Below are 27,329 nucleotides of genomic sequence, written 5' to 3' on the forward strand. Positions count from 1 at the left end.
CCAGACAGCTAGGCGTGGCCACCCCACTGGTGCCTTTCAGAGGTATTGAACCTGTGTCGCTCTGGCTTCCCAGTCTGCAAACTAGCCTCTGAGCCACTTCAGGACTTTGGAGAACTCCTGTTTATTCCTGTATTGCCTGCAGCACTAGGGGGCTGGATTTCACCAGAGGCTCAGACCTGTCAGTAACTCTCCAGCTGTATTTGATACCTAATTAACAAGGTATAAGACACTGCCCCTCCCTAAGGGCAGTGTCAGTTCATTGATTCTGGTTTCCTGGTTTGGTTCCTGTTGTTTGAGTTCCTGCATTCCTGTTTGTTTCCGGCATCTGACCCCTGGCTTCACCTGACGGTTCTCCTGCTCTAGTCCTTGCCTGTATTTGGACCTGGTTATCCTGCACAGCCCCCGTGCACAAACTCACAGGCCAGGTGGCTTCTTACCTGGTCACCCTGGTCTGTGTTTGTTTGCAAGGGTGAGCATAAATCTCTGCCTGAATGACTCCCAACAAAGGTAAGCCCTGACAGGGTATAAGTTTGAAGGGAATACATGACGCAGCGTCTTTGGCGGGAAGCAGAGTCCCAGGAGGGAGAGTATGGCTGTCTCTCCTCCTGTCAGAGGAAGCGGGTGTCCCAGGCGGCGGCCTGGGAATCCAGAGAGTGTGAAGCTGAGCTGCAGAGGGGATCCGGTGTGCCGAGAACCAGCAGAGAGAGAGAGAGGGGTCCAGTTCCAGGAAAGCCTACAAAGGTCCCAAGTACTGTGGACTGCCCCTGGGGGTCTGCCTAGTGCTAGAGGGGACCACTCCGGAGAAGGTTCTAGGGATCCAGGAGTCAGCTAACTGTTAAAGGGGGTGCCTAGTCAGAGGACCCTGAAGTATTAGATGGGGTACCCAGGTAGAGGACCCTGAAGTGTGAAAGGGGGTGCCTGTAGTTTGGGCCCTGAAGAGTCAGTGTTAGGAGTTGCAGCAGCACAAGTATCTACAGAGCTAGCTCAGCCAGTGCAGGGCTGGAGGGAGCTGTTCAGTGACTTTTGAGCCAAAGCAGTGTCAGGGGTCAAGTGTTCTACAGTCCTGGATCTTCTGAATTAAAGTCGAGGTTCCAGCACAGTTTCAGTACTACAGTATCTATAGGCATCAGAAAGCGCTAGTCGGCATTCAGCTGGCGTCAAGACAGTGCCAACGGGCATTTTTCTTCAAGTGTACCTACAGTCAGGTCCATAAATATTGGGACATCGACACAATTCTAATCGTTTGGGCTCTATACACCACCACAATGGATTTGAAATGAAACAAACAAGATGTGCTTTAACTGCAGACTTTCAGATTTAATTTGAGGGTATTTGCATCCAAATCAGGTGAAAGGTGTAGGAATTACAACAGTTTGAAAGAAAGAATTGATCTTTCCATATTACTCCTGCAGCTGTTGGATGCCTGATACTCCTCTCTGCAGGAGGAATATGGAAAGATCAATTCCTCTATATGCACCCGCCCCACAGCTCCTCCTATCTAACTTCTTTTTTTCTTTTGCTGGCCCCCCAGTGCTGTACAGCCCCCCCCCTTCAGCCCCTTCCTTAGTGCTCTTCAGCCCTCCCAGTGCTCTTCAGCCCCCCTCCAGCCCACCTAATGCTCTTCAGCCCCCCCTCTCTAGCCCCTCAGTTCTCTTAAGACCCCCCTCAGGCCCCCCAAATGCTCTTCAGCCCGCTCTTCAGCCCCCCCACCAGCCCCTTAGTGCTCTTCAGCCCTCTCCAGCCCCTTAGTGCTCTTCAGTCCCCCCCCCTCCAGCCCCCCCTCCAGCCACTTAGTGCTCTTCAGTCCCCCCCTCCAGTCCCCCAGTGCTCTTCAGCCCCCCCAGTGCTATTAACCCCCCCTCCAGCCCCTTAGTGCTCTTCAGCCCCCCCGTGCTCTTCAGCCCCACGCCCTCCAGACCCTTGATGGGCACTGATTTGGCTGCACTGATGGGCACTGAAAACGTTGTTATTAATATTTTTTTTTGTAACTTCTGCATTAATACATGTAATTTTATGAGATAATTTATGAGGGCGTGTTTAGGGGCGGAATTAGGGGCAGGGCAGGGTAGTAGTTGGGTGGGGCAACAGGTGGCGAGTAACCCTTAAGGCCTGGCTAGTAGCTCAGGACTTTAAATTTTGAGCCCTGAAATACACTACGTTCTTTGCTGTCTGTTAAACCCATGTGGAGGCATTTTTAGGGCCTATATTGGCCGACACTTACTTATTTATCCTCTGAATGCCTAATGTACCTTCAGCCACAGAATACTACGTTCTTAGCTGTCAGGTAAACGCATGTGGGCTAATTTTTGGGGCCTTTTATGGCCGACACTTACTTCTTTATCCTGTGAATGCCTAGATTTTCAGACTGGAATTGAAAATCAATGGTTCTGTAAAGGTTCCGCCAAATTGTGGAATGGATGCGGACCCATTTTACAGATGTGTGAATGGACCATATATGTATTAGACATGAATTTACCAGCTGCTGTCAGTTCTGGCTGATTTATAAAAAATATATATATATTTTGTGCTGTAAAAAAAAAATAATAATTTAGGGCAACTTTTTCAATTGCAATACTTCTGTTATGACATTGTCCATGTGCTGGGACTATTTGTGCATGGCTAGTACATCTTTTGTGGCTGCAAATATGACCTAAAGATTTTTAAAGTTTGCCTCCCATTAAAATCAATGGAGCCCGCCGCGAACTTATGGTTCGCGGACTTTTGAGAAAATTTGCGGCTGACGTTCGCGAACCGCCCCGGCCGATGTTCCTCCATCTCTATTGGTGGAGTTATCGCATCTACATTAAATGTTTTACATTTTCAGCAAGTGTTGGTATTCAGACACATTGTAGGGTGCAGATTTCTCATTTGTTTCATCACACATTTTGTCACTAAGGGCCAAATTCACTGTACCTCCAACGTTGATTTTGTTGTATTTTAGCTCAATTTGGACTATTTTTAGGTGCAAATGCAATTCACTATAACAGCATGAGAAATGTTATGAGCAGTGTCAAATTCACTAAGATCAAATTAGATAGTAGAAAAAAAGATATTAATAAAAGTGTAAAACGCAAAAATAGCTCCTGGAGTCAATTGCTGCCAGATAGCCTAAGTGAGCATGCTCCAAACCAAAAAGTAGGCAAAAAATAACGTTTTTGAAATTGTTAGCGGGCCCGTATAGTGAATTGCGCTAGCACTGAAAATTGCGGTAAAACGGCGTTAATCCGGCACAATTTTTTTTTTTATTATTTTTTATTATTATTATTTTTTTTGGATCCTCCTTTCACATTAGACATGGGAACATAGATAGGGATACCTAGGCACAAATATATATATATATATATATAATATGCAAAAACCAATATATTATTGTTACTTCCTATATCTAACCAACCCAAAAATATATTAATTTCACACACATACAATGTTATATTTTTGGGGAGAAGCCATATTAGTGTTGCTTGTCATATAGAACAACAAAGAGGGTTGTAGGTAGTTCAGGGATTTGATCAACCAAATACACTGTTGCACGGCAGATTGGCTAACAACTTAGCCACCTGCTCAAGAGAATTTTGAAAAGCATGTGTGATTTGTGATTTCTTCCCCCCCAAAAAAAGAAATAAAAAAAAAAACCAAAAAGAAAACAAAAACCTCAGAGACCACAATTCCCAACTAATTAACCTAGTTTAGTGAAACTGTATAAAATTAACAAATTTATAAAAATAATCCTGCACGCTGGAAATTATATATAGGTGTAAAAAACATTTATTTCTGTGAAAAATTAGTATTTTAAATATACATTGATAGGCTAATAAAATATCAATGGCATATATTATGAAATAAATGTAACTAAGTGATTGTGTTTGTTTAAGACCCCGTTCACACAGGGGCGACGCTACTTGCTGGGGCAACCTGTGAAGTCACGGTGCACAGCGTGCACCGCGACCTCGGCGCGACATACACGGACTTCATATAATTGAAGTCAATGCAGGTCGCCTCCAGGTCACCCCAAAGTAGTACAGGACCCCTTTTCTAAGTCGGAGCGACTTGTGTCGCTCCTATTAGAACGGGTCCTGTGCTAATCAATGGCAGGCGACCCACCGCGACTTGTCAGGCGACCAAGTTGCCTGACAAGTCGCGCTAGTGTGAATGGGGACTAAATTGTGTTTTGCAAAATGTTGCAATTATGTAACGGAAATACAACTATAGGCTCCATGTACACGGGACGCTAAAAAAAGTCCCTTGAAATGCTAGAATTTTTAGGACGTTTAAAACGTCCTTTGTGTTGCGTTTGCACCCGCGTTTAGCGGGCGTTTGCGTTTAAAACCGTTCCTAGAGGTAAAAATAAATATTTCCCTTTAGGCCTCATGTACACGGGATGTTGTAAATGGCCGTTTAGGAGCAGTTGGGTGTTTTTTTTAGAAGCCCCTGAACCCACCTCTATGTTATCTTATCTGTCCATGTACACAGGGTCGTTTACAATCATTTGCAGGAAAATCAGTCTTCTCCTTGTATGAGCTGAAAGTTTAGAGGGAAGGCCAGGTCTTCGTAGATTTGCAGTGCTCTGATACTCCTTCCATTTCAATATTATCGCTTGCACAGTGCTCCTTGGAATGTTTAAAGCTTGGGAAATATTTTTGTATCCAAATACGGCTTTAAACTTCTCCACAACAGTATCTCTGGCCTGCCTGGTGTGTTCCTTGTTCTTCATGATGCTCTCTGCGCTTTAAACGGTCCTCTGAGACTATCACAGTGCAGGTGCATTTATACCAAGACTTGATTACGCACAGGTGGATTCTATTTATCATCATTAGTCATTTAGGTCAACATTGGATCATTCAGAGATCCTCACTGAACTTCTGGAGAGAGTTTGCTGCACTGAAAGTAAAGGGGCTGAATAATTTTGCACGCCCAATTTTTCAGTTTTTTATTTGTTAACAAAGTTTGAAATATCCAATAAATTTTGTTCCACTTCATGATTGTGTCCTACTTGATTCTTCACAAAAAATTACAGTTTTATATCTTTATGTTTGAAGCCTGAAATGTGGCAAAAGGTCGCAAAGTTCAAGAGGGCCGAATACTTTTGCAAGGCACTGTATATGTGTATATATATATATATATATATATATATATATATATATATATATATATATATATATATATATGACAAGCAACACTAATATGGCTTCTCCACAAAATAAAACATAATTAAACTTAATATATTTGTTGGTTGGTTGAGTGGGGACTCGGGGAGCCATATTAGTGTTGCTTCCTATATATACCCAAAATATAATTTCTTTTTGTTTTTTTGTTTCTGAAAGATTTCTGGGTTCAGCTGCTCATGCTTCCTGCTTCCTGCTCATGCTCCAAACATTTGCTATATTGCCCTTTTTTTTTTTACAAAAATACTATATCAAGTCAACACACATAAGAAATGCTTTCAATAATCTCATCATGAGCACAAAGTGGCTTTTTTATTTTGTCAAACACTTTCATTCATTAGTGAACTGATGATTTTGGTTTAGGAACCAACAGACCCAATTAATTACTTTGCTGGACGTTTCCTATACTGGGTGGGTGTAGTTTAACCAAGGTTATATTAAGGCATGTTTAAGAGCAGATCATTTGGCCTGTGGCAGGGCCACATGTCTTTATGTCCGAATTTGCTTTTGGGGGTGGGAGGGTTTGCTGGCATGCCTAAGGACCCATATTGCAGTAAGTGTATTTTGTTGGATGAATACTTTTCATGCTCTAAATGTTTTGTATAGTTTTTGCAAAGTGTGTCTTTATGTACTCTATACATGTGTTTTTTTTATTTCCATGCATCTGTGTAGCTGTATGTTCTACTGATTTGATGGTATTTAAATGGAAAGGCAGGCTCATGCAAACAATAACCATAAAAGTATGTTGGGTATGTTTTATGCTTAATACTAAGGTGTCTACAACTTATTTTGCTTGACTGTTGGATATTGTAAGCTGGATAATGCAAGCTCTACATATTCATCATGTGTTGTATCTTTGCACTGTCATTTGAATAAAAATTACTTGATTGGGGGTTTTGGGGGGGGGGGGACATTTCACATGCCTGCTTGAGTGATTACTGATGTTTTACACATGTTCAATAAAGCTTATTAATTTGTACACAGCTCCTGTTTTTTTGTTTTCTTTTATTCATATTTGTCTGGATGTAATTCAGATATCTTTTGTGTCTATTGAATGTAATCCATTTCTTGTATTTTTTGTGTGTGTGCAATGGCAGTACAGTATGAACATGGGTAGGGTTTCTCCGTGTACAGCGGCAGGGGTAGGGTTTCTCCCTTTACTCCAGCGAAGTGTGTGGGTGTGTATGGCGGGGGGAATGGGGTGTGCATGGGGGGGGGGGGTTAGAGTGTGTGTGTGTGGGGGGGGAGTGTGTGTGTGGGGGAGGGAGGAGTGAGTGTGCGGGGGGAGGGAGGAGTGTGTGTGTGTGTGTGTGGAGGGGAGGAGTATGTGTGTGGGGGTGGAGGAGTGTGTGTGTGTGTGGGGAGGGAGGAGTGTGTGTGGGGGGGAGGGAGGAGTGTATGTGTGGGGGGGAGGGAGGAGTGTGTGTGGGGGGGGGGAGGGAAGAGTGTGTGTGTGTGTGTGTGTGTGTGGGGGTGTGTGTGTGGGGGGGGGGGGGAGTGTGTGTGTGGGGCTGGAGGGAGGAGTGGGGGGGAGTGGGGGTGTATGGGGGGAGGAGTGGTGGGGATGGGGGTGTATGGGGGGAGTGTGTGGGGCTAAATTAGATAATTAATAAGAAATAATTAAAGTGTGTATGTATAGATTTAGCTAACAACATATATAAATTAAGGAATAATACAACATTTCCATTCAGCCTCTGTGGATGAATGTAACCAAAACATTTAATAAAAAATCACTAAAAATGATTTCTAAATAAAAGATTGCTACAGCATTCACTCACCCTTTCAGTTGGCCTAGGTCAGTGATGATGAACCTTGGCATTACAGGTGTTTTGTAACATTTCCCATGATGCTCACCTACACTGCAGAGTACATGAGCATTATGGGAAATGTAGGGCAAAAACATCTAGGGGGGGGGGGGGTTAAGGATTTCCATCACTGGCCTAGGTAAAACATTTCCAATACATTTTAGTTGTCTGTGTGCACCATTTTTAAAATAAACCAAAGTCTCTTTAAAATAAATTGCAAATGGCACATTGGCGTTCGCCCTGGACCAGAAATGACACCAAATTGGGTTGCACACATTCCAGCAAGTGGTCACAATCAATTGGCTAATCATGGTGAGGGCCACTTTCAGCTGTGAAGAAATGGCATTCATATGCAAAGTAAGTGTGTATGTGTGTGTGGGGGGGGGGGTCTGTGCTTGTAATCAGAGCATTGATTACCAGTGCAGACCCTTGGGGGATGCCACTAGAGCCACCAGGGATTGCTGACCCATGGCCACCAGGGATGCCCACCCATGCCACCATTGTGGCCAATCAGTGCTCTGTTATTGCCCTCCTCATCAGTGCTGCCCATCATTATCATCTATCAGTGCTGCCCTACAGTGCCAATCATTGCCCATTAATGCTGCATATCAGTGCCGCCTATCAGTGTCCATCAGTGCTGCATATTAGTGTCTCATCAGTGCCTGCCAGCGCAGCCTCATCAATGCTCGTCAGTGCAACAAAAAACATATTGATTTACCAAATTTTATTACATAAACAAAAACACATTTTTTTAGGGTCAAACATTTAGGTCTTCTTTTTGCCAATAAAAAAAAAAAAAAAACCTTGCAGTGATCAAATACCACCAAAAGAAAGCAATATTTGTGTGAAAATAATGTCATACATTTGTGTTAGGTAAAGGGTTGCATGACCGCGCAATTGTCATTCAAAATGCAACAACATAAAAAGCTGAAAATTGGCCTGGGCAGGAAGGGGTGCAACTGCCTTGTAAGGAAGTGGGGTAATCATGCTCAGCTCATTGGTTTAGTGGTTAGTGTTCCTAACTATAAACACTGCGAGCATGAGTTCAAATCCCAAGTGTGCCATCACTTGCTTACATTTTAGACAACTGTAAATAAATACTGAAACTTCGCAAATGCATAATTGCACCCTGCACATATGCATGTCTGTTTCTTGAATAAACATGGCCATTGACATGCAATTTTAGGTGATGTAGCCAATGTATTACTATGTGGCCAAAAAAAATAATGACACACAACTGTGAGCACACAGGGTGTTATCATGGTTGAGGATTGAACTCATGACCTAGCAATCCTTGTCTATGAGCATAGCCCACTACACCAAAGTGCTGAATACAATCAGACATGCCTGAAAGTTTCAGATGAATAAAGAATGAAGATTGCTAATTAGACAGCTGTGTAGTCTGCTATTAGTAAATCTAAAGGTTAAAACACATAAGATACATAACTATACATTAAAATAAAATAAACCATAATAGATGGCATTGCTGTGTAATAGTGATTCAGAATAGACAAATTTCCTTTTATGAAAAACACAAAGGGAATTTGGTTAACTCCAAAATCAAATTCAATCTTAGTTAACTCCAACTCCGAATTCACTAAAGCACCTAGTTGAAGGTTTAACTCCAGCCACTTACCTAATTAGGTGCTAATGAGTTTAGGCTGGAGTTATTTTTGGAGAAGTGAGCAGCTCTACTCCAAACTTATAGTTAATTCGGCCCTAAGTGTAGGGCTCTATGCATAGAATTATATTATACTATTTGTACTTACATATCAGACTTCCTGCTAGCGGATGCTTTTCATTCATTAGATTTTCCAAAGTTTTTCACGTTTTTTTTAGTGCAGATATTTTATTTTTATTTTATATCCAGCTTTAGAGAACTGTCTGATATTGGTGATATATAGAGCCAAACAGGAGATGAAATATATCATTTGATTTATGGAGTTTGGACAGAACAGTACAGGATTGGATATTTATGGAGCCTAAAGATGGATTTTGATGACTTACTCATATTTCTATATTATTTATATGGTTTAGATATAAAACTGTCCCAGAATATTGTTGTCTCAGTCTGTCCTGTTGTACTCACTGTAATTCCTCTATCCGGCTTGTAGTCAGAGCTTCCATTACCTCCCTGAAATGAGGACCCTCCAGATTATTCGCAGACAGGTCCAGTGTCCTCAGTGTCTGGTTATTTCTTATTCCCGATGCCAGGTGGGGGCAGGAACTGTCTGTCAGGTGATTTAAGGACAATCTGTAGAAGAATAGAAGAATGTTACCAGAAGAAAACAAATTTCTCCCCCAGGAATGAATGTAACTATTCTCTACATACATGGAACTGATTTCTCTTTATTGAAATCATTTATATTAGATCACTTTATAAAACACGATCTATCATCTACTATTGGATATTTTTTTTGTGGATCCCAATTAGTAAATGTGAAGATGAAGTGGATGAGGTGGTGTAATCCATTCATTATTCCTGTATGGGGATTGTACCATACACACTCACACTGACCTCTAGGCTTTCACCTCCAACCCTCTGCTAAGTCTTCCATTTAGTTGTGGGAATTCACTTTGATGGTCACAGAAGTCTCATTCATGTTGTGGAAACTTTAATAAAGTGACACCATTGTAGTTTGGGATTTGAACATCATGGTAGAGGATTTGATCTTATGGTGTGGGGAAGATATTATTATTTTTGTTCTTTTATTCGGTGTTTTTGAAAATTCATACCAATATGTTGCTGCACTAATTTTATATATGCTGAATATAAATTCTCTTCATTAGTTATCAGTGAAATAGTATCAATACCATTGTTATATAAACACTTATAGGTAGTTTTTGTGTTGAGGAGTCTCACTTTTATTGTTATATTATCACATTTATGTTGTTTGAATGTTATATACTAGTGCTACAGTCTTACATATTATACTAGATGTGTGAACTACACCAATACTGATCAAATATAGCAATTACATTACATTACGGTGCAAGGATTTTTGTATACACCGGTGAAGGTGCATTTTGGTGCCCCCCCCTTCCCCCCATCATCAGCATCCTATTACCATCCTCTTTCCACTTTACAATAATACAACCCCCACCCCCATATGGCAACCCATCTATGGCTAGCCACACACTGTACAATCCTCTTTTTACATTTATTAACAATTATGTAGTATAATGGCCCATCTTAGTTGATACTCATTAACCACTTTAACACTGCTCACTGTGCCTCTACTGCAGGACAGTGGCTCGTTATTGTCTGGCGACGTAGACCTACGTCACCAGACATTCCCCTCTCTCGGCGGCGCGCGCGTGCCGCCGGAGGCTCGCTCGCACTGTATTCAGTCAGGGCCTAGGGAGGAGCGGCTGATTTTACCGCTGCTGTTCCCCGATCGTCGGGGATCGAGTGTGCAGATCCGCCCGCTTGTGTAAACAAAGTGTAAATTGTGTGTAATGTGTAATGTAATATGTAATGTAATGTAATGTGTAATTGTGTGTAATGTGTGTGTGTCATGTGTAAATTAAACATGTGTACTCAATCTTTTGCAATAAATATACATGGAATACATGTAAAGTGCATATGTGCATAAATAAATAAGATAAACGTGACTATACTTAATTACGTGCTCCGTGGCTAAAAAAAAATTATAAATAGTAAATACAAAATAAGTTAATAATTCATACTTAATTAAAATAAAAATATTGAATGAAGGTAGTGCTATGTGGTGTGAATACAACCCCTAATTAACCACTTTACCACCGGAGGATTTTGCTGTCTTACGTCTGGGCCACTTTTTGCGATTCGGCACTGTGCGACTTTAACTGGCAATTGCGTGGTCGTGCGACTCCGTACCCAAACGAAATTTACGTCCTTTTTTTCCCACAAACCGAGCTTTCTTTTGGTGGTATTTGATCACCTGTGTGATTTTTTCTTTTTGCGCTATAAACAAAAAAATTGCGTAAATTTTTTTATATGAAATTTTTTTTATGAAAAATAGCGTAACATTTTTTTATATGAAATTCCCCCCAAAAAAATGTAAAAATCTAAATTTTTTTAAATTTTTGGCCAATTTGTTTTCTGCTACCTATGTTTGGTAAAAAAAATCGCAATAAGCGTATTTTGATTGGTTTGCGCAAAAGTTATTGCGTTTACTAACTAAGGGAAAGATTTATGTCATTTTTGGTGTTTTTTTTTTTTAACGAGTAATGGCGGCGATCTGCGATTTTTTTTTTTTGCGGGACTGCAACATTGCGGCGGACAGATCGGACCCTTGACTGACATTTTTGACACTTTTGGGGGTACCAGTGACATTACCACAGTAATCAGTGCTATAAATATGCAATGTTACTGTGAAAATGACACTGGCAGGGAAGGGGTTAATTTTTATTGGTGATCAAGGGGTTAATGTATGCCTGGTGCTTACTGATGTGTGTGGGGGGAGGGGACGGGGGGCCGGATTTAAAGAAACTGCAGCTTCAAACATCTATGACGTGTTTCAGTTTCGCCGCGTTCAAATCAATTAACTGGCGCTGCGGCGAATTGGCGAGTAAAACAGCAATAATGAATTCCGCCGTCAGCGGGATTCACTTACGATCGCGGCTTCGCCAATTCGCAAACTTATGTCTTCCTGCTTATAGCAGTTTCACATAGCGATGTGGGCTAGTGGATTAGTGCACACATCACATGTCTGTAATTCATCTCCCTCTGCTGTAGGTTCGAGGCTTACCATCTCCACCTACTTTTTTTATTTTCTTTTTTTGTTTATATTGCTAAAATGGAACGGATTACATCATATATATTGCTAAATAATGTTACACTCAGAAGCGCTTGCAAGCTTACACCATTTTAAGTGTTTTTTTGATCTTGTCTGTGTGTCGAATCGATCTTATGAAGGAAAGTACCAAAGGCAAGTGACCAAACCCCTACCCTACTTCAGGGCAAGATGAAACCTCACAATTTTACCATGGTCTTCTTCCCACATTCCATACAATGTTTAGTTCTTTAGCTATATGTGCTTTTTAGCCTTAACACACTCCATTTTTTCCACCATACAGCTTTATTCTGCACAATAGCTAAGTGCTTTGCAACTTCACTGCAGTTCACAACGTCATGGGTTCAAATCACATCACTACACTTGGGATCTCTTTTCACTCTCATTTTTTTAAACAGTTTTTTTAAACTATCTTGAATTTGGGGGGGGAGGGGGGTGTCCTACCCAAATTTCAAGCACATCAATGGAAACAACACAATTTTGATTTTATGAGTGTGGTCCTAGTTTTATCGAGATGCAATTCTTTACATATTTACCATGGTTCTTACAATTTCTTGACCAATAAACATAGGTGTCTGATATTGGACTCTCTCCATATTTCAACAACACAGGCCCTCATAGTCCAACACTACATTTGCCTCACACCTCAACACAACACTGTCACATCCCTACTCTACATTACAACCCCTCACATCACCAGTACAAGCAGCATGCAAAGTGCAAAACTCCGGCCTTGGCAGCTTAATGGGCCATACACTAACAATTTGTCTAGACTTTTTCCTGTAGACTTAACCAAACCATATAATAGAAGCTCAAACCTCAACACTTTCAATTTGGATGCAATCAGGCAGGCCCTTGCACTACATAGAAAATGTCAATCGGAAGGATAAAGTCTTCTCTAAATCTTACAGTGTGGATGGCCCTTTTGTCTGTAGGCACCCACACAAAACAAAAAAACACATGTTCAATTCTAATGTATTTATTTATTTGAGAATGACAGCAGAAGGAGGGATGCAGCAAAAGAATATTGTCACTCTCCAGTCCGTGTGCCTTTACAGCGCCAGACCACGATCTTTGCTCCATGGCTACGGGATTCTGATGTCTTCCACAACTTCCGGCAGAGTTCAGAATCCATTCTGCACCTCTACCAGCTCATAGGGGACAGGCATGGCAAGGTTGCTGGGCAGCTTCCAAGCCACTTTCGAAGTTCCAGGGTGTTCATGTTGGTCATTGGCCATGTGCCTTACCAAATATCCACTGACCACAAAAGAAAATGAGTGGAGTCCATCAAGGTGGGTTTCTACCACCTACACCCGCAAGCAGTACCACTCCTGGAAAAATAAAACAAAGGATAAGACATTTCATTATGAAAATCACATCTTAATGCCTGTTTGCTTCATTCTGAACTTCATTTAATTTCGACATCACGAGTGAAATAACACATTTTATGCCAACTTACACAAACCAGAAATCATTAATGTAAACATTTGAATACACACCTGTGACGCCAGACAGCCCATCACCACAGGCTTCCCATGGTACGTGCCATGATTCCAAGATGTTGATGTTCTGGAAAATTACAACACCATAAGATACCAAGCAGCCGTTCATGTTATCAATAACTACACAGGTGGCATAGACACAAATAAACACCTGCCAGCTCTTCTCAGCCCTTTACACTATTCACAATACCAACATGTTTATGGTTAGAGGTGCATGTTTTTGCTCAAGTAACACAATTTTACCAATGTTGACTACACTTTATCTACAATGGCAAGTGTCATTGGCAGATGATAATCACCCTCTGTCTCCCTGTGAGTGGCACCTCTGCTAACTAGCTAATTAATACACATGCCCTATCTTGACCGGTTACAGTACTTACATGTAAAGTGGCTAGCAACCAGGGTATTCCGGGTGGCCATACCGGCAGCGGTGCTCCGCCGCCTGGGGGCCGCCGGCTGACGGACCTCTGGCTCCCTCTCCTCCGTCAGCTCCCAAGAATCATCCCGGGCAACGCACATGTTGTGCAACACGCAGCACGCCAGGATGATCTTGGAAGCCTTTGTAGGAGAGTACAGGAGTTCACCCCCAGGCCGGGCCAAGCAGAGAAACCGGGACTTGAGAAGACCTATGGTCAACTCAATGATACTCCGGCTTCTCCGCAAGGCCCTGTTGTAATTCCTCTCTGCTGGGCCCTGGGGGTACCTGATTGGAGCCATCAGCCACGTCAGCTGCGGGTAACCAGCATCCCCTGAAAAATAAGAAAAATATACATTAGTTATTCATATCATGTGACTTTAGATGACTCCTCAAAATGGGAGACAATTAGGCATTTTACTAAACAACCTGCTCGTCTGTTTGCAAAAAATCATATGAAACATCTCAACTCTGTCTAACTGCCTAAATCACTAATACAAATGGGAAAAAGGACACACAAAGTGGTGGGTTTCTCTTGCAAGTTACAACTTGGCCCCTATTCTGTTCCTATTACATTAGCCTAGGTCTTACTTCTGGAATATATCTGCAACTAGAGTGAGGAAACCAATATTGACTCACTTATGCAAAGTACTTTGGGGATATGGCAATACCATTGGAATCATTTGTAGGTTTTCTTTGGGTGGCTAGAGGACACCATTTACACATTGGTTAACCACCTTCATTGGACTCAAAGACAACTTTGCAAATCTTTCTTTTGTGAGCTGCTAAGCTGCTGATCTGGTTGTGTGTGAACAGCCTGACAACTAATAACACATCCATTTTAGGTAGGCTTTGCTTAAATCAGGGTGTACACCGATGTAGCTTATTCCTATGTCTATGTAATCTTACAGTTTATGTTGTTAAGACAAAATACTTTACCAATAAGCCACCCTTCGGGCATTTGTCCACTTTCAAACACCTCGTACAGAGTACTTGTTCTTAACATACTGGAATCATGGCACGACCCTGGGTGACCAGTGTTGACACTCATGATGCGCTGTTTGGCGTCACACACTAATTGGACGTTCACAGAGTGGTACTGCTTGCGGTTCCGGTATTCACTTTCGTGGCTCCTTGGGGGCCTAATGGCTATGTGGGTGCCATCGATTGCCCCTAGGATTTGCGGCATGTGTGCCCGCCGGTAGAAACCCAACTTGACTTCATTCCACTCATTTTCATTCTGTGGCCAGTGGATAAAATTGGGCACTATATCCACTATGGCATTAATGACCAACATGAACACCCTTGAAACTGTGGGCTGGCTAATGCCCATGATACTTCCCGAAGTGGCTTGGAAGCTGCCACGCCCTAAAATATACAAAGTGGCCAGCAATCTGGCCATGCCGGGCACCGCATGGCCGCGCTGTGTGTCCGGGTCAATTTTCTCTGCTATGAGCTGGTAGAGGTGTAGAATAGTTCCTCGCTCGAGCCGGAACTTCCTCCTGACATCAGAATCCCGCAGCTTGTCCAAATAGATCCTTGGAGCAAAAATGCGTGGCTGGCGAGGTAAGGGCACACGGACTGGAGGTGCTGCTGCTGAAGGTGCTGCTGCTGCTGCTGCTGCAGCTTCCCCACCTTCTGCTGCCTCCTGTGCCAGGGCCTCCTCAAACAAGGCACCAATAAATGCCAGCATTGCACCATCTAATGCGTCTGGGATATCGTCCTCCATTTTGAACGCGCAAATTCGCGAATGCGCAGATATATATAGAAACGGCCGCTAATTATCACACCTGTGAGCCAGCTATAAAAGGAGCACATGGCCAATATGGCTGCTGGATGTTATAGATCGATGTTTCTTATGTGCTAGCAAGACCCTGTGACCCACAACCTACATTATCTGGAGGTAAGACAATTGTATCTCTCTCTCCCAAAAAAAAGGAAGGAGACAATTTGTACTTATCTTGGGTGTGCTTAAGTTGTCTATGGTGAATCCCCTCCAACCCACAATAGCTTGGGAACCCCTCAAGTGTCTTTTAATCATTGGCAGTTGGCCCCATGTGCATGTGGTTTGGACATGTGTTTTCTCATGTTTGTTAAAGGTGTGCAGTCTAGATTTGGCATCTAAACCTGCCCCCTTACCTTCCCAGCTTCCAAAGACACCATTTTTGCTTTCCTGATAACTGTAATTTATTATGTGCACGTATGTAGGTCATGCGATTTCTCATGTATGTTTAATGTTTGCAGCCTCCTTTTGCCTATAAAGGATTACACCACCACCACCACCACCACCACTGTGTTTGTGACATTAGGTAAGTGTTTGGAGGGCCTCGTGTGATTTGTACCCCTATGCGTTTTCTTATGTGTTTTTTTTTTACATTTCTTTGCAGCCTCTTCTGCTCTTTAACACCACCACCACCACCACCACCACCACTGTGTTTGTGCCATTAGGTAAGTGTTTGGAGGGCCTCGTGTGATTTGTACCCCTATGAGTTTTCTTATGTGTATTTTTTGTACATTTCTTTGCAGCCTCTTCTGCTCTTTGCCACCACCACCACCACCACCACCACCACCACTGTGTTTGTGCCATTAGGTAAGTGTTTGGAGGGCCTCGTGTGATTTGTACCCCTATGAGTTTTCTTATGTGTTTTTTTTTTACATTTCTTTGCAGCCTCTTCTGCTCTTTGCCACCACCACCACCACCACCACCACTACTGTGTTTGTGCCATTAGGTAAGTGTTTGGAGGGCCTCGTGTGATTTGTACCCCTATGAGTTTTCTTATGTGTTTTTTTTTTACATTTCTTTGCAGCCTCTTCTGCTCTTTGCCACCACCACCACCACCACCACCACTACTGTGTTTGTGCCATTAGGTAAGTGTTTGGAGGGCCTCGTGTGATTTGTACCCCTATGCGTTTTCTTATGTGTTTTTTTTTTACATTTCTTTGCAGCCTCTTCTGCTCTTTGCCACCACCACCACCACCACCACCACCACTGTGTTTGTGACATTAGGTAAGTGTTTGGAGGGCCTCGTGTGATTTGTACCCCTATGCGTTTTCTTATGTGTTTTTTTTTTACATTTCTTTGCAGCCTCTTCTGCTCTTTGCCACCACCACCACCACCACCACCACTGTGTTTGTGCCATTAGGTAAGTGTTTGGAGGGCCTCGTGTGATTTGTACCCCTATGCGTTTTCTTATGTGTTTTTTTTTTACATTTCTTTGCAGCCTCTTCTGCTCTTTGCCACCACCACCACCACCACCACCACTGTGTTTGTGCCATTAGGTAAGTGTTTGGAGGGCCTCGTGTGATTTGTACCCCTATGCGTTTTCTTATGTGTTTTTTTTTTACATTTCTTTGCAGCCTCTTCTGCTCTTTGCCACCACCACCACCACCACCACCACTGTGTTTGTGCCATTAGGTAAGTGTTTGGAGGGCCTCGTGTGATTTGTACCCCTATGAGTTTTCTTATGTGTTTTTTTTTTTACATTTCTTTGCAGCCTCTTCTGCTCTTTGCCACCACCACCACCACCACCACCACTGTGTTTGTGCCATTAGGTAAGTGTTTGGAGGGCCTCGTGTGATTTGTACCCCTATGCGTTTTCTTATGTGTTTTTTTTTTACATTTCTTTGCAGCCTCTTCTGCTCTTTGCCACCACCACCACCACCACCACCACTGTGTTTGTGCCATTAGGTAAGTGTTTGGAGGGCCTCGTGTGATTTGTACCCCTATGAGTTTTCTTATGTGTTTTTTTTTTACATTTCTTTGCAGCCTCTTCTGCTCTTTGCCACCACCACCACCACCACCACCACCACCACCACCACCACCACTGTGTTTGTGCCATTAGGTAAGTGTTTGGAGGGCCTCGTGTGATTTGTACCCCTATGCGTTTTCTTATGTGTTTTTTTTTTACATTTCTTTGCAGCCTCTTCTGCTCTTTGCCACCACCACCACCACCACCACCACTGTGTTTGTGCCATTAGGTAAGTGTTTGGAGGGCCTCGTGTGATTTGTACCCCTATGAGTTTTCTTATGTGTTTTTTTTTTACATTTCTTTGCAGCCTCTTCTGCTCTTTGCCACCACCACCACCACCACCACCACTGTGTTTGTGCCATTAGGTAAGTGTTTGGAGGGCCTCGTGTGATTTGTACCCCTATGCGTTTTCTTATGTGTTTTTTTTTTACATTTCTTTGCAGCCTCTTCTGCTCTTTGCCACCACCACCACCACCACCACCACTGTGTTTGTGCCATTAGGTAAGTGTTTGGAGGGCCTCGTGTGATTTGTACCCCTATGCGTTTTCTTATGTGTTTTTTTTGTACATTTCTTTGCAACCTCTTCTGCTTTTTTTGCCACCACCACCACCACCACCGTGTTTGTGCCATTAGGTAAGTGTTTGGAGGGCCTCGTGTGATTTGTACCCATATGCGTTTTCTTATGTGTTTTTTTTTTTTCCTTTTCTTTGCAGCCTCTTCTGCTCTTTGCCCACTACTACCACCACCACCACGACCAAGTCTGTTTGTGCCATTAGGTAAGTGTGTTCTGTAACTGTTCACTAATTATACTGTATATGAAGAGCAATCTGCAAATCCTGTTTTTTCTGTTTTCTCTTTTGTCATTTCAGATTTAGGAGTTTGGGGCTCTTTGCTGCTGCTGGACAGCCAGATTCTCTGCCCACCTCGTGCTCCCATGGCCCCACCCACTGGAAGGATGAGAAGGGCCAGGGGGGCCAGGGGGGCCAGGGGGGCCAGGGGGGCCAGGGGGGCCAGGGGGGGCAGGGGGGGCAGGGTGGGCAGATCGTCTGGCTCTGGTGTGAGGGAGGCTCCAGCTGTATCCATGAGGGAGTCCACCATCCCCATCCCGGAGGAGGAAGCCGGGGGAGGTGTTAACACACCAAGTGGACAAGCTGGCTCTTCTGACAGTAGTCCTGGAGCGGGTCCGTCCACCAGAGTCAGCTTGTCCACATTAACCCGGCTTCCCCGTTTCACCCACAATCAGTGCTGTGCCCTGGTCCACGCCTATATGGCCAGATATCAGGCGATACATGGGACCAGGGCCGCGTCTTACTCAGTAACAGAGAAGAACAGATTGTGGGATGAAATCCGGGATGCTGTAAATGCACTGGGTGAAGCACCTCGCCACCGTGACAGTGTGCGGAAGAAGGTCAACGACATCTGTGGGTCCGTTCGGAAGAAGCTAATTGCATGGGCTGCGGAGGGTCTTTATGACCGTCAAGGTCGGCTGGATGAACGTGCACGAAGTTCTCTCTGGGATTATCAATTACCTTTCTTGAACATCATAGGACCCGATACCATCTTTCCCAGAGAGGACTTAGATTCGGATGCTTTGCACCGAGGTAGGATATTATCTTGGATGTCAATTGTGTGAGTTGTTTGGAAAAGATTAACTACTATCCTATGTGTGACATTAAGAGAATGTGATACTTGCCCTTCCAATTGTCCTTTTTTTGTTTTCCCCAACCTGCAATTTGTTCATCTGTAGCACGGATCTCAGCCCCTCCACAGCCCATGCAGCTTGGCGAACCAGACGGACTCACAGGTGTTGACATCAGTGCTGACCCTCCTCCTGGTAGGTCCAATATCATACTGTGCCAAACAATGTAGATGTTTTTTTTTGGCCAAGATAGCTCATATTGCTATGTCCTTTACAGAAGATCCGCAGCAGGGAACACACCCAGTGCAGCTAGGCCTGGAGGAAGGTGTTGGTATGTCTAGTCAAATAATGTTTTTTTGAATCTTATTAACCCCATTAACACACATGTTTTTTCTTAGGAAAGAGTGTTGCCTTTTAGATGTTTACCCTGCAAAACACAGTTGACAGCATTAATGGGTGCCGTCATTAGTAGGCAGACCAAGCCTTCTTAACCTTTGGGAGGGTTTAGCAAGTGTCCTATGAGCCCAGGAAAGCACTTTTGAATGTTTGGCCTCAATGCTTCATTCATGAAGCTAGGAGGGCAATCTGGCCATAATCATTACTGACTAAGGTTATGTACTAAACATGTTTTTTTTTTTTTTTTTTAAAAGAACATCAGGCCCCTCTTGACGTTGCAGCTGGAGTTGGATCAGGAGCTGGCGACGATTCTGCATCCAGTGCTGTGGTATGTGATATAAGGGAACAAGGTGCACATGTAACATTTCAATGGTAGCATTGATTTTGGACTAGATGTGGCTTACATTGTGTGTGTTAAATTAGTGCTATGACATTCTGACGATGCACCAGCACAACAAGAGTTCTATCTTGAACATCAGGGAATTATGTTATAATTTGGTGTGCCACTAATGTTCCAAAAACATCCAGGATCTTTAAAGTCCGGCCCGTCTTTGATTTTCCAGGTCCAAATTCATGGGTATCGTTTGGTTGGGTTGTCCTCTAGCCGATTGATGGCAAGATTTTAGACAACATACGTAGATGTATAAAGTCATTGGTGTAGTAACAGATTTACCAAAAGCATAAACAACCTACCACACCAGGGTTAATTGGGAACACCTTCATGTTGAATCTTTTTTGCCTTTGTCATATTAGTCCTACCAATATAATATGTACCCATTATCAGAAGTGTTGCTAGCTTGGATAATCTTACAATGAACAAGTACTCATTAGAAGCACATCAAACTTTTCAACGTTCTGCTTGGGGTGTTAAGTTGTCAAACTAATCTGAAATATTTAGTCATGATGTTTGATAATGATTTGGTCTATTTCTTCTGCTTTCAGGTAGCCTTAGATGCAGAGGGATTGTCACCTACCCAACTTCGTCCATCTATGCTGGATGTAGCCGAGAGGCTGCTTGATGAGTATCAGGTCCAAAATGAGTTAAGGAGGCGTACTCAGCAATCTACTGAGGCAGTACGTCTGCTCGGGCTCATACAGGAATCTGTAGCAACAATGGTACAGGTTCACCAGGATATGTTACAGGTTCAACAGGATATGCGTAACAGCTTGGTAAGTTTAGCAGACCAGCATCAACGGGATCGGCAAAGTGTTGACACTCAGGTGCTGGCCACACGCCAATGCCTGTTTGGATCTGAAGATGCCCCATTGGCAGAGCCCTCCCAAACATCTCACTCACCTGCCACTGCAGGTTGTGGTAGTGGGAGGGTAATGCCAGTGTTGGCCACTTGTCAGGCAGCTGGGGATGGGACAATTCCTCCTGTAGCCACTCCTAGCACTTCACACTCCGTTCGGACTCCCACACCCCTCAATGAGCAATCCTCCTGCACAACCTCAATGCGCACTGGTTCCACAGTACCCCTTCCACCTGACTACATTCCCTCCACACCTTTATCACTTCACTCCTCCCCAGGCCGTTCTTCTTTTTTGTCACCAATGCGACATGTCGTTTGCCCCCGCACCGTGGACCACAACAACCAATCAACCACCACTCCCCACACATCTTCACAACCCTTGCACCACCAGCAGCATCAAATAGCCTTGGAGCAGCAACGATCCCATCTCATGGTAATGGCACACGTTACCCAAATTCTTAGGCTGAGCACAGAGCAGATGGGACTATTGGCACAAGATCTTCAGTCTGGGACATTTCCAGGGTTCAACACCCTGCATCAGCAGCAGCCTCAGACACAAGATCTGATTCTAATGGGCCACTTTACCAGAACTCTAAGGCTAACCCCAGAGCAGATGGGACTATTGGCCCACCATTTGATGGCAGGAACCTTTCCATTGCTCACCACACTGCTTCAGTCACCACCACCACCACCAACTTAATTTCTTTTTTTTTTTTTTTTTTTTTTGGTTTTGTTAATGATTGTTACATTGGCCAATTTGTGGGGCCATTTTTTTTTTAAATTTGAGGGTGGCACAATATGATTTCTTATAGTGCTTTTTTTGGGGATGAAATAAAATTTTATGCAAAATGATTAGTTTGTGTTTGCTCTTTTTAGGAGTGTTGGTGGCCAAGTAATGGCCCTGGTTAATGTAGGCATTTATACACACGTGCTTCTCGATCTCCAAACATATGATTTCATGTAAATTTAGATAACTCAATGTTCACATAACGACCCAAGAAAAGGTCTCCCTTCAAATGTAGCTTCAAAACAAGTCTCAAGGCTAACATAAACCAAAGCCAACATACTAACAATTACAGACCACACCACTCAAGTAAACAAATACAACACAAAAGACATTCGATGTGTACACCAAAAAGAAAACTTGGGTAATAAAATAAATGTTTTAATAACACATGTGGGTGTCTACCAACTGTAGCGTACAAAAAATATATTACAATATATAATAGAATGAACTAAATTGCCAATGTAACATTTGTGTTGCAAAGAGCAACATACTTAAATTTAATTTAGATAAACATTTTAAACATTTTTTATGTTTTGACATCATTTTTTGGAAGGTTTTCACAAAAACAATTCTTTTTTGTAAACATTTGTGGTTTTTTCCGTTGCCATAAAAACAACAAGGCTTATTTGTAAACATTTTTGGTTTTGTCCGTTGCCATAAAAACAACAAGGCTTATTTGTAAACATTTGTGGTTTTGTCCGTTGCCATAAAAACAACAAGGCTTTTTTGTAAACATTTTTGGTTTTGTCCGTTGCCATAAAAACAACAAGGCTTTTTTGTAAACATTTGTGGTTTTGTCCGTTGCCATAAAAACAACAAGGCTTTTTTGTAAACATTTTTGGTTTTGTCCGTTGCCATAAAAACAACAAGGCTTTTTTGTAAACATTTTTGGTTTTGTCGGTTGCCATAAAAACAACAAGGCTTTTTTGTAAACATTTGTGGTTTTGTCGGTTGCCATAAAAACAACAAGGCTTTTTTGTAAACATTTGTGGTTTTGTCCGTTGCCATAAAAACAACAAGGCTTTTTTGTAAACATTTTTGGTTTTGTCCGTTGCCATAAAAACAACAAGGCTTTTTTGTAAACATTTGTGGTTTTGTCCGTTGCCATAAAAACAACAAGGCTTTTTTCTAAACATTTTTGGTTTAGTTTGTTACCAAAAACAACAAGGCTTTTTTGTAAACATTTTTGGTTTTGTCCGTTGCCATAAAAACAACAAGGCTTTTTTGTAAACATTTTTGGTTTTGTCCGTTGCCATAAAAACAACAAGGCTTATTTGTAAACATTTGTGGTTTTGTCCGTTGCCATAAAAACAACAAGGCTTTTTTGTAAACATTTTTGGTTTTGTCCGTTGCCATAAAAACAACAAGGCTTTTTTGTAAACATTTTTGGTTTTGTCGGTTGCCATAAAAACAACAAGGCTTTTTTGTAAACATTTGTGGTTTTGTCGGTTGCCATAAAAACAACAAGGCTTTTTTGTAAACATTTGTGGTTTTGTCGGTTGCCATAAAAACAACAAGGCTTTTTTGTAAACATTTGTGGTTTTGTCCGTTGCCATAAAAACAACAAGGCTTTTTTTTGGTTTTGTCCGTTGCCATAAAAACAACAAGGCTTTTTTGTAAACATTTGTGGTTTTGTCCGTTGCCATAAAAACAACAAGGCTTTTTTCTAAACATTTTTGGTTTAGTTTGTTACCAAAAACAACAAGGCTTTTTTGTAAACATTTTTGGTTTTGTCCGTTGCCATAAAAACAACAAGGCTTTTTTGTAAACATTTTTGGTTTTGTCCGTTGCCATAAAAACAACAAGGCTTATTTGTAAACATTTGTGGTTTTGTCCGTTGCCATAAAAACAACAAGGCTTTTTTGTAAACATTTTTGGTTTTGTCCGTTGCCATAAAAACAACAAGGCTTTTTTGTAAACATTTTTGGTTTTGTCGGTTGCCATAAAAACAACAAGGCTTTTTTGTAAACATTTGTGGTTTTGTCGGTTGCCATAAAAACAACAAGGCTTTTTTGTAAACATTTGTGGTTTTGTCCGTTGCCATAAAAACAACAAGGCTTTTTTGTAAACATTTTTGGTTTTGTCCGTTGCCATAAAAACAACAAGGCTTTTTTGTAAACATTTGTGGTTTTGTCCGTTGCCATAAAAACAACAAGGCTTTTTTGTAAACATTTTTGGTTTAGTTTGTTACCAAAAACAACAAGGCTTTTTTGTAAACATTTTTGGTTTTGTCCGTTGCCATAAAAACAACAAGGCTTTTTTGTAAACATTTTTGGTTTTGTCCGTTGCCATAAAAACAACAAGGCTTATTTGTAAACATTTGTGGTTTTGTCCGTTGCCATAAAAACAACAAGGCTTTTTTGTAAACATTTTTAGTTTTGTCCGTTGCCATAAAAACAACAAGGCTTTTTTGTAAACATTTTTGGTTTTGTCCGTTGCCATAAAAACAACAAGGCTTATTTGTAAACATTTGTGGTTTTGTCGGTTGCCATAAAAACAACAAGGCTTTTTTGTAAACATTTGTGGTTTTGTCGGTTGCCATAAAAACAACAAGGCTTTTTTGTAAACATTTGTGGTTTTGTCCGTTGCCATAAAAACAACAAGGCTTTTTTGTAAACATTTGTGGTTTTGTCCGTTGCCATAAAAACAACAAGGCTTTTTTGTAAACATTTTTGGTTTAGTTTGTTACCAAAAACAACAAGGCTTTTTTGTAAACATTTTTGGTTTTGTCCGTTGCCATAAAAACAACAAGGCTTTTTTGTAAACATTTTTGGTTTTGTCCGTTGCCATAAAAACAACAAGGCTTTTTTGTAAACATTTTTGGTTTTGTCCGTTGCCATAAAAACAACAAGGCTTTTTTGTAAACATTTTTGGTTTTGTCGGTTGCCATAAAAACAACAAGGCTTTTTTGTAAACATTTGTGGTTTTGTCGGTTGCCATAAAAACAACAAGGCTTTTTTGTAAACATTTGTGGTTTTGTCCGTTGCCATAAAAACAACAAGGCTTTTTTGTAAACATTTTTGGTTTTGTCCGTTGCCATAAAAACAACAAGGCTTTTTTGTAAACATTTGTGGTTTTGTCCGTTGCCATAAAAACAACAAGGCTTTTTTGTAAACATTTTTGGTTTAGTTTGTTACCAAAAACAACAAGGCTTTTTTGTAAACATTTTTGGTTTTGTCCGTTGCCATAAAAACAACAAGGCTTTTTTGTAAACATTTTTGGTTTTGTCCGTTGCCATAAAAACAACAAGGCTTATTTGTAAACATTTGTGGTTTTGTCCGTTGCCATAAAAACAACAAGGCTTTTTTGTAAACATTTTTGGTTTTGTCCGTTGCCATAAAAACAACAAGGCTTTTTTGTAAACATTTTTGGTTTTGTCGGTTGCCATAAAAACAACAAGGCTTTTTTGTAAACATTTGTGGTTTTGTCGGTTGCCATAAAAACAACAAGGCTTTTTTGTAAACATTTGTGGTTTTGTCCGTTGCCATAAAAACAACAAGGCTTTTTTGTAAACATTTTTGGTTTTGTCCGTTGCCATAAAAACAACAAGGCTTTTTTGTAAACATTTGTGGTTTTGTCCGTTGCCATAAAAACAACAAGGCTTTTTTGTAAACATTTTTGGTTTAGTTTGTTACCAAAAACAACAAGGCTTTTTTGTAAACATTTTTGGTTTTGTCCGTTGCCATAAAAACAACAAGGCTTTTTTGTAAACATTTTTTTTTTGGTTGCCAAAAACAAGGCTTTTTTTTTTTTTTTTTTGGTTTTTTTGGTTCCCAAAAAAAGGGTTTTTTAAAAATTTTTATATTTTTTTTGGTTGCCAAAAACAAGGCTTTTTTTGTTTTTTTTTTTTTTTGGGTCCCCAAAAAAAGGGTTTTTTATAAATTTTTATATTTTTTTTGGTTGCCAAAAACAAGGCTTTTTTTGTTTTTTTTTTTTTTTGGGTCCCCAAAAAAAGGGTTTTTTATAAATTTTTATATTTTTTTTGGTTGCCAAAAACAAGGCTTTTTTTGTTTTTTTTTTTTTTTTTGGGTCCCCAAAAAAAGGGTTTTTTATAAATTTTTATATTTTTTTTGGTTGCCAAAAACAAGGCTTTTTTTTTTTTTTTTTTTTTTTGGGTCCCCAAAAAAAGGGTTTTTTATAAATTTTTATATTTTTTTTGGTTGCCAAAAACAAGGCTTTTTTTGTTTTTTTTTTTTTTTTGGGTCCCCAAAAAAAGGGTTTTTTATAAATTTTTATATTTTTTTTGGTTGCCAAAAACAAGGCTTTTTTTGTTTTTTTTTTTTTTTGGGTCCCCAAAAAAAGGGTTTTTTATAAATTTTTATATATTTTTTGGTTGCCAAAAACAAGGCTTTTTTTGTTTTTGTTTTTTTTTTGGGTCCCCAAAAAAAGGGTTTTTTATAAATTTTTATATTTTTTTTGGTTGCCAAAAACAAGGCTTTTTTTTTTTTTTTTTTTTTTTGGGTCCCAAAAAAAGGGTTTTTTTTTAAACTGTTTTTGATTTTTTTGTTAGATTTTTGTTTATAATGGGCAACAATTACAAATGTGACATTTCTTTGTGTTGCAACGTGCAACATAAGTAAACAAACCACAAAAAAAAAATACTAGGATCTTTTTAAAGGTGTGACATTCCTAACGAATGGCTCCTTAGGGTCTGGATCCACGCCACAAAGGTGTTCCAAATATAGAATTCGGTCTCCGCACCACCTCATATAATCCAGGAGGACCTCGTAGGTGAGGTGGGTGTGCCCTGGGTAGAAAAAAACATGACAATTAGTTTTAGGCAAAATGATCCAAACAAGGATTGTAATTAATGTGCCTCAACAAATATGCTTAGGAGTCTATTGGTTGGCTTTTATCAACACTCTGAAGCAAATATGCTAAATTGCTGTTGTAAACCTTAAACTCAAACTTTCACAGCAAATTGTTCAAAAGGTTACATAAGATGGCTTGGAATGTTAGTAGCAGTTCCACCAAAGCTAAGTAAAATGCTTTTCTGCATGTAAACACAAGCAATCATTTTGAAGAATGTAAGGTGTTTTGGGTTCAATTGGTCAACACGATACATGTGCACACATTTATCTCTATCACCATTGGAATCTGTGGAGCGTTCTCTCTCACTCTTACTGTCTATAGATTGAACCTGACACATAGTAGAGACTCACCCTTAGGAATTTTGAGGGCCAGTTCTGGACGGAGCAGATGTGTCTGCTCCCCTGATCTCCTTTCCGCCATCCCAGCTGTGTTAAGAGAGAAGAAAAAGTTTATCAACAAATGGACTCACGCTAACTGTAGGTTACGCAGTCATGAAAACGCTCTAACACCCACTCATTACCCCTCCACATTTCCCTGAAAGTTTTATTTAGACATTGATATGGTGGTGATGCAGATTTGTACAGTGCAAGCGTCATTCTTCTGGGTGAAGCTTGTAGCGTTAAGGATACGTACTCCCTGCTTTTGTGCTGATTGTGTTTTTCTGATGTTTTTGGTGCCTCAGCCCTGCCTGTTCTAAGTGTTGGAAACATATCATTTTGGGAGGGCTGCGGAAAACTAATCAGGTTAGACTTACACTCTCTAGGTTTTTGGGGACAAGAGAAATAACAATCCTCCTTTTTACATGGCCCCTGTACACACCTCTAGGCACCTCCCTCCTGTTGTTTGACCCCACAGCAGGCAGCTTGCTATGGAGGCACATGAGATGAAGCCAAGCACCCTGTGCCTGTTCAGGCACTAGGCTGTGAGCCAGCCTTGCCCCCCTCCCTTCCAATGGTCTCAATGATTAGGAGTGACAGCATCAGGAGGCAATATTGGCATGCTGTCACCTCAGTTAAGGAGGAGGGGGAGTC

At 41.2% G+C, this 27,329-nt stretch overlaps 1 protein-coding gene across 2 annotated transcripts in view; it reads right to left on the reverse strand.

The window, feature by feature from the left end:
* LOC309569625 (NACHT, LRR and PYD domains-containing protein 3-like) overlaps window positions 1-27,329 on the reverse strand; it is a 540,899-nt gene that overhangs the window by 308,285 nt on the left and 205,285 nt on the right. The window contains exon 6 of one of the 2 annotated variants that reach the window (XM_082275518.1): window positions 9,057-9,221. The exons of the other annotated variant lie outside the window; for it this stretch is intronic. Coding sequence (XP_082131644.1) covers window positions 9,057-9,221 — 165 coding nt within the window. The remainder of the gene's footprint in view (window positions 1-9,056; window positions 9,222-27,329) is intronic. 2 annotated transcript variants of the gene reach the window in all.

Source organism: Pelophylax lessonae, assembly GCF_965119305.1.
Source record: "Pelophylax lessonae genome assembly, chromosome: 13".
NCBI lineage: Eukaryota > Metazoa > Chordata > Amphibia > Anura > Ranidae > Pelophylax > Pelophylax lessonae.